The sequence below is a fragment of the Brachycentrus maculatus genome, unplaced genomic scaffold, assembly GCF_059751285.1.
Source record: "Brachycentrus maculatus isolate JH-2025_06_01 unplaced genomic scaffold, ASM5975128v1 h1tg000018l, whole genome shotgun sequence".
Taxonomy (NCBI): Eukaryota; Metazoa; Arthropoda; class Insecta; order Trichoptera; family Brachycentridae; genus Brachycentrus; species Brachycentrus maculatus.
In genome coordinates, this window is record NW_028280772.1 from 862,109 (window position 1) to 876,495 (window position 14,387).

Here is a 14,387-nt window from a genome sequence, read left to right on the forward strand (position 1 = left end):
TTATGTGTTCGGGAATTGTACAGCTTTCTTTACATTTAAAAAAGTATATAATAAAAAATATTTACATTAACAATAATAAACATTACATTACATTAACAAAAATAGTTAAACAATTCCACATTTATGTTCTAATAACTATTAAAAACATTAAGAGATAAAAAAATATATATAAAAAAATTGGGAGTGTGTGTGTCAGGAAGGGAGTAAAAGGGTAAGGATATGGTATAAAAAAATAGAATTTGCAGGAAGGAAAAGGAAAGGAGAGGAAATAAAGAGAGCGGTTAAATGATTTTTTTCTGCGAAAGAAAATTAAAAATAAGAAAATACTTATAAATATACATACATACACATACATATACGTAAACATAATTTTAAGAAATACTGGTAAAATTACGAAGTAAAATTACAATTAAAGAGAGATTACTAAATGATTTTTTTAATTTGTCGATATATTTCACATTGAATAATAATAATTAAAGAAAACACTTCGTTTTTTACCACTTAGTTTTATTATAGACTGCATGTTTCAGAAGTTAAACTTCCATCATTCAGGTCTGTATAATAACTAAAATATAAAATATAAAATTTTTCTATAAAAAAGGAGAGGGGAAAGTAAGGGGAAGGGGTTAGTCAAGGAACGGAGTTTGAAAACAAAGGAAAAATTGAAATAATAATTGAAATAATAATTGAAATAATAATTACATCTATTAAATTTTTGTTAGTTACGAAGCCCAAAGAAAGCTCGAGAGACACTTATTTCGATATGTGGATATTAAGTGTGTGCGATTGTGATAACCTCACCTAGCCTAACCTTACGATCGATTATTTATTTAAAATATACTTTCCAGTATTTGATCAGGTTAGGAGTCGAATAATTAGCGTGTATGTATGAGGAGATGCGTAAATGTGGCGAGACGAATACTACTCGCAGACAGATTGGTGTGGCGTTCTATTCTCTCCGAAGCGGCGTGATGGTTAGTTAGTTATTTAAAAAATATATATTAATAATAATGATTGCCCACTAATATAGCGACGTTTTAGTGAAGAATCACCTCAAGGGCATATTTTTTTATGAAATCACTTAAAAGTTATTTTGCATACTATCTTGTAAGATTATTGTGCGATTCAAGCACGATTTTTGCATTTTAAATATTTTCTTGCGGCTAAATGTGTTGGACCAATCAGAGAACGACTTGTGTCGCGTGAAGGAACACTTATTTTCTATACGTATGAATATTTAATAAGGAATAGAACGCGTCAAAGCCTTTTCACGTATTTCCACATACAACTTAACGAATAATTATAGAAAAACAACAAAAAATAAGAAAAAAAGTGTTTTTTTTGGAATTATAAAGAAGAAAATATAGTGTCTCTTTTACTCGTGGGATATTATCGTCCCGTCTCATTCTCGTGGAACCGACGAGGACCGTGGCACATTCAACTACGTGGTTTTGTTACCGTTATTTGTAGACAGACGTTTGCTATATCTGTCTTTGTCGCGCTACCGCGTTCGAAGCGCAGTAAGACAGAGATAAAAATGCTGGGCATGTCCGCTGGAGGGGTGTTGCGTTTAAAGTTGGACTACATTAGTGGAAAAGTTGCTAGCAGCAGTCAGTTTCTGATCTTGCGTTGACGGGTGAGTACCTGGTCCTTTAGCAGGCGTCAGATAAACTTTTCGAAGTCAGCATGGAGCTTCAGGCGTACAAGATGTCCGTCTTGTGGGTGATCGCCGCCCTGGGCCTGTTCAGTGCCGCGAGCGGGGAGGTGAAGACCACCAGAGACGGGCTGAAGGTGGAAGTCGTCAGCGTGCCGGAGGGATGCGTGAACAAGTCCAAGCAGAACGACACCCTGACCATGCACTACACCGGAACCCTCCCCGACGGCACCAAGTTCGACTCCAGGTATGGACCACTCACTTGACAATTAAAACTTATTTACTACTCGCATGTGACATGCTCGATTCTGCGTCCGGTGTCAGCAGCTGACGCCAGTCTGACGAGGCTATTAGTGGGTAAAAGCGCTAAATTATTAATTGTACTAATAACTTAACATATCATCAACACTGCCTGTTATAAAATGAAACATATTTTAATGAAAATTAAAAAAATATGTATTTTTAATAAATATTTAAAATTGAATTATTTTAATTTCTTTGGAGCGTTTAATACTAGTTGGGAAACTGAATATTTTCATCTAGATTGTGCTCGAGTATAAATAAATTAAAAATCACATTTTGAAAAGATTATTTATATTTTTTTAGCAATTGATATATTAATTGTACCATACGCAAAAAAAAGTCGTTCGTATATTCATCGAGGATCTCGAATTTTATGTCTACGGGAAAACGTGCTTTTTTAAAAAAATACTTAATCTCAATAACAGCGAAATGAACACGTTTTCTCAAAATATTTTTATATTTCTGTACTTTCAACTGTGATTTTTTTAAAACCCAGAAAATTACAGGAAATGGCTATATTATAGAATGGATTTAATAAAAATTATACATATAAATATATATATATATATATATATATATATATATATATATATATATATATATATATATATATATATATATATATATATATATATATATATATATATATATATATATATATATATATATATATATAAATAATACATTTATTACATTGAACGTTAATTACATTACGGTAAGGTGATCAGTTCTTTGGGTATCAGTTCATCAGTTCGTAGTCGTATTAAAATTAAAATTCTAGTAAAAAATCACTTTTAAACTTTTCATTTTGGCCCGCTGGAACCCGGGATCTCTAGCATGATAAATAACGAACTTACCACTTAGCTATCGTGGTGAACATAAGTATGTCAATATGATTTTTTTTTATTTTAAATATTTCAATAACTCTATTTCATAAAAATATATTTAAATGTCCTGAAATAAAAACTAAGCCGGCTTATGCTAAAATATACCTTACTATTCCCATTTTATTTTTTATAATAAAATAATATTATTTTATTATAAAAATGTTGAATTAATTCTTATACGATCATTGCCTCCTTATTTTTTGTTATTTTATTCCCAATGCATTATCTAAAATTATTTTTTGAGGGTAGTGTTTTCTGTCTTTATTATACGTTTTGTATAAAATAATTATTTAAAATACTTGGAACTCTGATACTGTAATGGAATTCGGGATACATTATTTTTCAATTGATGTAAATTTACCTTTTCATAAGAAATTTCACGAGGTTTTGATTTATGATTTACGATGTAAATGTGTCGCTCTAATTTAATTGAATATTTCATTTATATGATTTTTGGACATAATTTAAGGCATGAGAAAAAATACTGCATGAATTTCCATACTGCATGATTTGGGAATAATTTTAAGATGGCCTTAAATCGAACCGGCGTCTTTTTTCTTTAATTATACCTACTTTGTTAAGTACTTATTTATTGTTTTACAAAAATGTTAATGATATTTGTATATAACCACTCACCGAGATTTTTATGTCTACCGGTAGTGATTGTCAGGACAATCACTACCGCTTGTTCTGACGAAGAGACGTCTCGAAAAAATGTCTAACCACAAAGTAAATGCTTTAAATATTAATAATATTGAGAATACTTTGTTATGTTTTGAATGACCTTTCGTACCTAAAGTGCAAGTATCATCTTGCCTTCGTATAATTGACGATCTAGCTAACAATTTCTAATGTTGATATAAGGAGAGAAGGCAAGGTTAAGATAAGCATTATCGATAAAATTAAGAAAGACGCGTGTTGAGATGATTCGGGCGTGTGAATCGAATGAGTGAAGAAAAAACAGTAAAACAAACTGCTAGGTGAAAGTAATCGGAAAAACTGTCGTGAACTCCAACATGAAGCGACATGATATTAATGATACACGAGTAAGTAACTAAAATAATTGAGTGCTGTGGTTGTCAATCAGGGTGTCAAGAATGGTGAATGTCACGCGTGTATAAAGTTTTCTATTAGCCCGCCTATGGCAGGTAATAAGCCGTTTGAATACCCAGACTCTCGTGTTCTTCTTCATCTATGTTGAGACGTCTAAATTGGACATAGTTCTGAAGAATTTGTTTTTCAAATTCACCATAGCTTACTCCTTATTAAAAAAAATACTCCGTAATTCACCAAAGCGTCATATTTGAATATTATACGTACAACTCAATATTGTAGCCTGTAAAATACTTTATTCATACAATTAGCTCACTCCTTTCAAGAACGTCATAAATCAAAAATCAACAATTTTTAGTTGTGCATGTTTTCGGAATGTCCAGAAAATGTACTATATCCCAGCAAAAGCGGCATATTTTTAACTTAATATTTACCCGCTACAGGGCATAAAGTGTTGTTTTTGCATTTTGAAGAAAAGGTATTGTTTAATTATTTTTTGAAATATACTAAAAATTTTTAAATGGAGAAAGAACCTTCAGGTTTCACCTAAAAAGATCTGTTGCACAGTAAAAAGTTCAATAAGTGGCTTGATATTTATTTTTAATACATTGTATTATATTTTTAAACTTTAAAAACGTTCTCCTGAAAAATCAAGTTTTTTGATTTATGACGTTCTTGAAAGGAGTGAGCGAATTATTCTGTCTTTGCATTAATTGACCGACATTCTAAATAATTCTCAATATTTAGCATACACACAATTATAAATAACAATAATGTGCCCTCACTGAGTTTCCCGTGCCGAGGGCACATTTTACAATGCTTTTTTTTTAGAATGAAATTTTTTTTTTTAATGATAAACAAAATACGGTAGACATACAAAATACAGAAAAATACGATATGGCTAAATGATGCGATCTATTTCAGATCTATCTCCCTCCAATATCCCATTATGAATAGCTTTTTCATACCTCGTTTCGTTATTTAATGACTTTGTGGATAACGGAAGCAGGTTGTCTCCGTTTGACTAATTTTAAGTTTTTTTTTTGTAAATCTGAGATAAACGTTTCAAATGTTATTCACATTTCTTAATTCTAATGCTGATACTATAAATTTATAGAAATTTTGTTTTTATTATATTTTAAAAATTCTTGAGGCTGAGTATTCTTGAATTCTTGATTGATATATGGGCATTTTTAACACTGGCAGGAATTTCAAATCACATTTTTATATCAATTTCGACTATTGGTAGCACCCGATTTTGGAGTCAATTTTTTGAAGAGAACAATTCCTCTACTATTCCATAAAATCTTCAAACCCTCATCCGCACCCGATGGTGCATAGGGCACTGCAACATATAAATGCAGTTTTATCCTGATTGTTAACACGCGAAGGAAAGGTAATCAGCCCCCCTGTTCAGGTCCAGGGTAATATTGAATAAATATTGGGGTGAAAATTATATTCATTTGACTCCCTGCATGGTAGCTAAGCGCGATGACCATTACTCTACGGAGGCGGATTATAAAAATATGGTGAAAAAATAATACCTATCTAATAAAATAAAACCTTAAAAACCCCGTTTTCACCTATAGAATACATTGAAACAGGTTTAACCCTTTCCGGGCCCCCAAAAATAAAATAATAATCTAGGTAGACAGTTATATTCTAATTGGAAAAATAATATTTTGTCCTCTGCTCCACATACTGTTGTAATAGATACGAGTGACAAAAATGTAAGCTTGGAATTTAAATAAATAATACTAGTGATGAAAAAAATGTCGAATAACATCCGACATGGGACCTAAGAGGAAAAATCGATGTCGAATGAGATTCGACATTGGACCAGTAAGGGTTAACCTAATTTTTTTATACGATCGTCTGGGAGCATGTAACATAATTCCCCGTTCTAAGGTACACCATTAATTAAAGTACTAAATAATAAAGCACAGTTCGAAAATGTTAATATATTTTTGGTATTCATCAAATCCTAAAGTGAAACCTGAGACCAATACTCGGAATATTGTAATAAACGGTAGAGTGAACTTTAGAACTACGCCGAAGTGTAATTTCATACAAATATAATATTATAGCAGCTCCCAGTAATTAAGCACATTTTGTCGGAACTTTACGGCCCTTGTACTTTATTAATACAGATATTTTGGGTATCATTTTCAATGTGATTTTATGAATATATTTTTTAAAGTGTTAAAAACTAATAAACCATCATCTCTCTCCCCACTAGCACATATCGCTCTCTCCTTTCAACAACGGCATAAATCGAAAAACTAGATTTTTCAGATTGTTTTTAATGTTTAAAAATATAATAAAATGTATTAAAAATAAATATCAAGCCACTTTTTGAACTTTTTACTGTGCTACAGATCTTCTGAAGTAAAACCTTGATGTTTTTTCTCCATTCGAAAAATATTAAGTATATTTAAAAAAAAATATACATATACATACATTTTCTTCAAAATGCAGAAACAACACTTTCTGCCCTGTAGCGGGTAAATATTATATTATATTAAGTTAAAAATATGCCGCTTTTGCTGGCATTTAGTACATTTTTGGGCACAACTGAAAATTGACGATTTTTGATATATGACGTTGTTGAAAGGAGTGAGTGATGTGTACACTTACAAAGTTATAAATGTGTCCAAATACTTGTTCACAAATCTGGATTATCTCCAATTAGGAATAATTTTTTCACATTATTCTTTTGAGATCTCAACATATAGAAGAATATGGAAGTCTGGGAAATTACAGGGCTTATGAAAACTAAGCCTAATACGGTCGTCAGCCCTATAAATGCCCAGACTTCTTTATTCTTCTTCATCTATGTTGAGATGTCAAAAAAATAATGTAACATATACTCGCATATACCACAACAACCACATGTATGCATATACAATAAGTATTATCGATAAAATTAAGAAAGGTGTGTTGAGACGGTTTGGACATGTGAAACGAATGAGTGAGGAAAGAACGAAAGAACGTAAAAGAAATTCATGAGGCGAATGTTGTTGGAAAAGGAAGAAGAGGATGACCTATAAAAACTTAGCATGATCAGTTATGTCGAATACTTGAAAGCGATCAGGCGTTCATATAATAATGATAAAATTAGCATTGCATCAATTTGATGCAGTACCCTATGCACCATTAGGTGCTGATAAGGTTCAGTAATAAGACGTATCGACAATCGTTTTTTTAATTGATTTTTTAAGCGTGGTAGGGAAAATTTACCTGGATCAGACGAAAAAATTGAAAAAGTAAATTTTTTATGAATATTTAAAGTTAAAATTTAACACTATCTACAGCCAGATCATGTTCTTCCATCGACTCAGTACGGCTGTCCAAACACAGTAAGGGACATTTTTTTATATTACGTTTTTGTTTGCATTTTTGGACTAATTAGAATCTACTTAGTCCTAAAATGCAAAAAAAAGAACTGCAAAAAAATGACCCTTACTGTGTTCTGAGTTTGGACAGCCGAGTATCCATCACTCAGTTATTTTGAAAATTTCCAGACTTAATAATTAGTTTCATACTTCAACAATCTCTTAGAATATATTTTGGATGAATAATTTTATTCTAGTTAAAATTTAACACTGTCTACAACAAGATCAGGTACTTCCATCGGCGCAGTATTCTCGCGTCATTGAGAATATTTCCAGATGAAATTATTTGTATCACACTTCAACTAACATATAATTTCTTTCTTAGAATATTAATTAATGGAAACTGATAAATAAAACGAATATTTCATTTAATTGAGAGAGATTTCCTTCAGTTAAATTAAATAACATAACCATTTTATATTCCTGAAATAATAAAATAAAAATAAAATAAAGATATGCATAAAATTAACTCTTTCTAGAACCTAAAAAGTTTCACGTTTTTTGACATCTCAACGTAGATGAAGAAGAATATGGAAATCTGAGTATTTACAGTGGTTATTATCTGCCATAGGCTGGTTAAGTGATCACTTTATACAGAGCAACATTCGCCATTCTACCCATGATTGACAATCGCACTACTAAAATTTTAAAAACTCCTTTTCAATCAATTTATAATATTTATGGATACGACGTTATTTTTTTATGAAAAGACATAATGGTTATTAAAAATGAAATACTTGTATTAGACCAATAATTAAGTTTAATTTTAAACGACATTTTTTTTAGGAATACAGATGTTTTAATCGACAGGTGATCACAAAAACATTTATCATCACTTGTCGATGAAAACTATGTAGTTTTCGAAACTAGTCGTGTGAAATATGATCAATCAAATTATGATCAATCTCATGACACAGTACACAATAGCCATCTGTGTTAGATTGAGAAAGATTTTTTTTGAGCAGATACCCTTTATTTGAATCCCGGATTACTTTTACATACTGGGAAGCGCCTTAAATATGATTTAATTTTTTTTATTATGCACTTTTCGTTCACAACATGTTATGAATAAAAAGTTTCACTTCGAACGTGCGAAAGTCTCACGCATTTATTTTTAATATTATTTCAAAATCCATTCAACTGATAGATCATTTCTTAGTCCTGAAACGCCCATGTTCAGTACACTTGTGGTTGGTAAACACAATGAAAAGTTTACATGAAAAGGTTTAAGTTATAATTGAAACGTCTTTCAAAAGATGAATTAACCTCATCAAATTTGACGATAAGAGCAGATCGGCGCATGGCTCGTATAGATAGGCACTGATTATCTCGATACTGATACGGAAACCGGCGCAAAGTCCAATTTCTAATCTCAAAATGTGACGTCGGCGCATAATCTAAAAATATTACATATTTTCGACTTGTCAGCCGCGGCCACGTTGCGTTCTGTGGATACACAAACCATCCATCGTAAATCATTATAACGGTAGGCCCGTGAATTGATCGGCAGACTTTATCACCAGTAATTGGGAAAGTAAACTCGACCGCGAGTCGAAAGTATGATGTAGTCATTACTTCAATAAGTGGGTTTTACTACTATGCAAATCAATTCACCCCGTATAACGGTGCTCGCGTTATTACAGAACACACATCGGCAGGCCCCGAGTGTTTGCTCGCTTCGCCTCGCGGGTAACAACTCGGCTCACCAAGTTCGTCTAAGTGCCACATGCTGGAACATGGAGGATGTTGACGTCGTATCTACTGGGTATAGATACCGTTATCACCACAAATACCAGTGCAGACATCGCCAGTTCGGCACTGAATATTTTTTAAATTATTTTATTTATCATCTCTTTGTACGGCGAGTCTTCTTCCTTGCCCCATCCCAACTTGTATCCTTCTATCATACAGTCATATGATCAAATAAATATAAGGGATTTTTTCACTCTAATATTTATTCAATATTACCTTATTAAGAGTACCTGAAGTGGATGGCTGATCACCTTTCCTTCATGTATTATCGTCCAAGATAACACTGCGTTTATATGATGCAGTGCCCTACGTACCATTGGGGCATGGATAAGGATTTTAAAAAAACGTAAAGTAATCTGTAATTTGTAATTATATATATATATATATATATATATATATATATATATATATATATATATATATATATATATATATATATATATATATATAATATATATATATATGGTAAAAAAATATATATACAACGTCACCTAGGCCATGCCTTCTAATCATGTTTCTTTCTGAGCATCCATGAATTTTTTGGTCTTCTTCTAGACGCCTTTCGAGGAAGATCCATGGCGATCGCCTGGTTTACAATATGTTCAGGTTCTCTACGTCCTATGTGCCCGTACCATCTCAATTGCCTTTCCTCTACCTTACTATTGATATGAGTTACATCCATGCTTCCACAAATACGTGAACTCTTTAATTATCTTTATTTTATCTCTAATCTATCTTTATTTTATTTATTTCTTCGTACGGCGAGAAATTTGCTACTTCCGAACGTACATTATCACGGAACAGCGCCAACTTAAATGACTTTTGAAAAAGTTAGGCGTGATAAAGAGGGTAGAGTCTTCCATCTCGCACGGATATAATAATAAACTCCGAATTAGATATGCATAGACGTGAAGCCCTCGGAAGGCAGTCACGTTTATAGGAATATGTTCTAATAATATTTGTATATCTAACATTGGAGTTTCGCTCATTACCAGAGATTCCCTTTGGCTTAGCACTTCCTAACAATGCCTTGTGATTCCGACCAATTATTAAGCGAAACTTTGATTTGGAGAACTTTATTAACTAACAAAACTGCAGCTGAAAACGTACAAACACTCGGTAACTTCGAATAAATTCAATTAACTTTATGTATCGAACCATTATCTTACCAAAAAATATTAGCAATAATCTACAAAGTTTTGAGTGTGTCCAAATACTCTTCACAAATCTGGATTATGTCCAATTATAGAGGTTTTTTTTCCCATTATTTAAAAATCAAAATGATATTTGCTGGAGTTTCTCATGTGTGTGATTATAATTGAGGATTCGGACCTCACATACTAACAAAAGCGTTTCTGCTCAATAAAAAGCTTCTTTTCATCTCACTGATAGATGTCTCAACTGAAGTTCTAGTGATTCAAGAACAATTTTTCAAAATTTGTTCATATATATAGAACTTCCAAGAATTTGAGTAGTGTGGTTGTCAATAATGGGTAGAAATGGTGAATGTTACACGTGTCTAAAGTGATCACTTAAACCAGCCTACGACGGTCGTCAGTCCCGTAAATGTCCAGACTTCCATATTCTTCTTCATCTTTAATGTGATGTCAAAAAATATTTTGTAACAATGAGCGTTTTTTCTATGTCGCTGTGGAACGACGTTTCGGCATATTTGTTAACGGATATATATTTTTTTTATTTTTTAATCAATTAGACGAAACAATTTACGCTTACATTATTCCAATCTATATGTATATAATTCATCAAAATCATAAAATATAGTATTGTAATGAATATTTAAATGATATTTGAATAACACTCTCCTTATCATTCATCCTTTACTTTGTGTATTACCACTTTAATATCAAAGTGGTATTACACAAAGAGAACGATGAATGATAAGGAGAGTGTTATATTACCAAAACCACAAAGTTAACAATGCTTTTCATACACAAAAGATATTTGAATACATTTTTTTTAGTAAAAAGCTTGTCATGAACTTCCGGGACCTTTTTTATTAAAAAAAAGCCCTGGTAATAATCAAATCGTACGATAAGTTATAACTGTGATAGAACGGGGACACGATCCATAAATTTTTGGTGACATGAGTCAGTCTGCAGACCCGTGGTTAGTGTCGCGGACTATGAGTCAGAGGTTCTCAGTTCGGCACAACCTGATTTTCTATTTTTAAACAAAAGCCACTTTGGGTTACCTGATTATAAATTCATTTAACGAGATTGCGCGATTCTTGAGCTTGGAGAAGGACTTACACTTATTATTTAAGTTTGTTGGTAATACAATTTGTTTTTTACAATAATTTTTTTGTGTTTTTTCATTCTAAGATTAACATGTTTAAATTTCATTAAATTTATTTTTTTGCATTTTAATGTGTTTGTGTTTTTTTGTCTGTAGGAAGGTTGTTGAAGTACTTCGTTTCCAATTATTTAAAGTTCTGTGGGAATTTCGGGTTTTGTATTTTGGTATTGTTAAGTCATATCTATATCTCGATGACGAACTTTTATTTGGATTTAAGTCATTTTCACCCTTAAATATATAAATATAAAACCCTTATCCGCACCCAAATGGTGCATAGGGCACTGCGTCATATAAACGCAGTGTTATCTTGATCGTTTATAGATGAAGGAAAGGTGATCAGCCCTCCGCTTCAGGTACCAGTCCAGGGTAATTTTGAATAAATATTACAGTGAAAAAATCACTTACATTTATTTTACCCCCCTTGGGAATCGAACCCGGAACCTCCAGAACGGTAGCCGAGCGTGCTGACCATTACACTACGGAGGCGGACTACACCCTTAAATAGTTGGGACTTTTAATATTGAAAATAATAAATTTGTTGGATTATAACTAATATCTATATATCTTATTTCAAAATGTCCTTAATAGCGCTTAGAAGTGAAATTGTCGAAATTAGAGAATTTTGATACCTTACTTTGATATTACCTGTGAAAGTTTGGCTTTGTAACTATAGTCTATTAAAGTAAAATGAAGATACATACGTGCTGTAATGTACCTGTAACGTATTGTATTTAATATAAACGCCAGTTGGAATATAAAAGTTTTCTTCGATACACTTGCTAGTAGTTCGTTAATAAACAATGAAGTCACTTCATTATTTCCCTTAACCTTTTGGCTACCAGGATTCATGGGCTTACTACCAGAAATTCCGCGATTTCAACATTAGTAATTCAAAAGTAAAATGACTCCGATAATTTATAAACACTCTGTAGTACCATTGTTGAAATAAATCAATTTATAGAATCTTCATCTCGCGAGACAAAAATTTCACCGCCAGAGTTATTATACGGAGATATTGTACTAAATTTATGCAACTTTATAAAAAAGCGACTAACAAGTAAATGCTGATCACTCAATGTCCACCTCCTTTTTACGCCGTGCGCATAATATTGCAATCAAACGATGTGTCGACTTCATTGACTACTACTACTTCTACTACCATCACACCGTTTCCCCGCAGAGGTAGGCAAAAAGGATGGAACGCCACACTCTTCTGTCCTGACATACACTCCTCGCCTCCTTCACATTCATACATCTAGTCACACATGCCCTCCGATTACGCGGACTTTTGACATCGCCAGATTTTAGGTTCTGATTGATCTGATCGTGCCAAGTCTTTTTCGGTCGTCCACGTGTGTCGACTGCATTGACGACATCCGCTATTAAAAAAAATAGGGTAGGGGTGTGAGATATTACGTTTTTTTTTAGTTATGCAATATAAGTAAAATAAGTATCATATTAACTATTATATTCACGTAAAAATGTATCTTAGAAGAATATCCCAGCTTTACACAACTTACTTTTTGATGAAACATAATTGGTTTGTTGTCCTTCTCGTTTCTCTTGTATTTTTGTAATATTATAACTAATTGTAAGAAATAAATGATTATTTAATTATAAATATCGATGTAAAAAATTACATTGAATGAAAAAAAAAACAGAAAAGGAATGCCTAACATGCTGTGCAAAATATATCTGATAATTGTCGGGTTGTTGTCCCGTGGTTACTGTCTCGGACTCTTAAGTCAGAGTTTCTCGGTTCGAACCCACTTTGCCACAATTTTATACCCATTTCAAATAATGAGCCGCGAGCCGTGTAAATAGTAAAAATATGTATATTTCTCTTTTTTTAATTATGACGTCAGATCCGACGGATCGAGTATGTACCAAATGCCGATATATCGGATTTTGGCAGACAAAGGGTTAAATTACAGGCACGAAGTGGGCGTCGCATCCCGTGGAAATGTTGTAACGCAATTCTAATGGGACGCAAAGGCGACAGCCATATATTTAATTAGCTCTCTTTACCAGATCGCGTCGGGGGACATGTCGGATTTAAAAACACGGCTAAAATAATAAAATAATACCGCGAGCACTGCAGCCCCGCGCGGGGGAGATTGCCCTGTAATCGAGTTCAATCCGCAGTCACCGGGGATCGAAAAATATGACAGCCAAGTGACGCCGAGGCAAATTACGTCGTGACGCTTCGTTAAAAAATGTTGCCAGCTTATATTCTTATTATTATTTCTTTACATCTCATTTACATCGCCTTGCGACTTGAAATTTCACATGTAATAAGGGGAGAGTAGCTACTTAGTATTACAAACAATTCAACATTTATTCAGTATCCCCTTAAGATTATTTATTAAACCATCACGCCGCTACTCTCCAAGGTTAGGCAGAGAGAAAAGAACGCTCCACCGATATGTCTTTGCACATAATACGAGCATTTGCCTCTTCCACATTCACTCGTCTTCTGATACATACCCGCTGATTATTCCGACTGACCTGGCTACTTTCAAGTATTTGAGATACTTGATAATGCCAAGTTTCCCATGGTATTCCTCTGCTTCTATTACCAACCACATTCGCTTCATAAATTTGTTTTGTTCCTCAATCACTTATTCGTTTCGCATGTCCAAAAAAATCTCAGCACATCTTGATTTGATCGATAATGCTTATCTAAGCTTTGCATTCTTTCCTGGTTTCACTTGTTTTGAATTTCGGTTTTAATGGTTAAAACACGAATAATTATAATATGAAAACAAGCTCACCTCATTAAATATTACAAATGTATGGATTATTATCCGGTTATTTTCTACCATCATTCTCATTATTATTTTTTTGTATATTTTACAAGCTCATGTAAAATTATACGATAATTGGATGAAATTCATTGTTATTGATGTGAATTTCATTTACAACATTTTAAGTGTTTCCAAATACTTGTTCACAAATCTGAATTATCTCCAACTATAGGAGTTATTTTTCATATAATTTTTTGACATCTCATCAAAGATGAAGAAG

General features: G+C 32.6%; 1 protein-coding gene across 1 annotated transcript in view; it reads left to right on the plus strand.

Annotated features, from left to right (window-relative positions):
- The first annotated feature begins 1,613 nt into the window (after nt 1-1,613).
- Nucleotides 1,614-14,387, plus strand: part of Fkbp14 (peptidyl-prolyl cis-trans isomerase Fkb14) — a 74,718-nt gene continuing 61,944 nt past the window's right edge. The window contains exon 1 of the mRNA XM_088267348.1: nt 1,614-1,901. Within this exon, the coding sequence (XP_088123474.1) occupies nt 1,687-1,901 (215 nt within the window). The 5' untranslated portion in view covers nt 1,614-1,686. The remainder of the gene's footprint in view (nt 1,902-14,387) is intronic.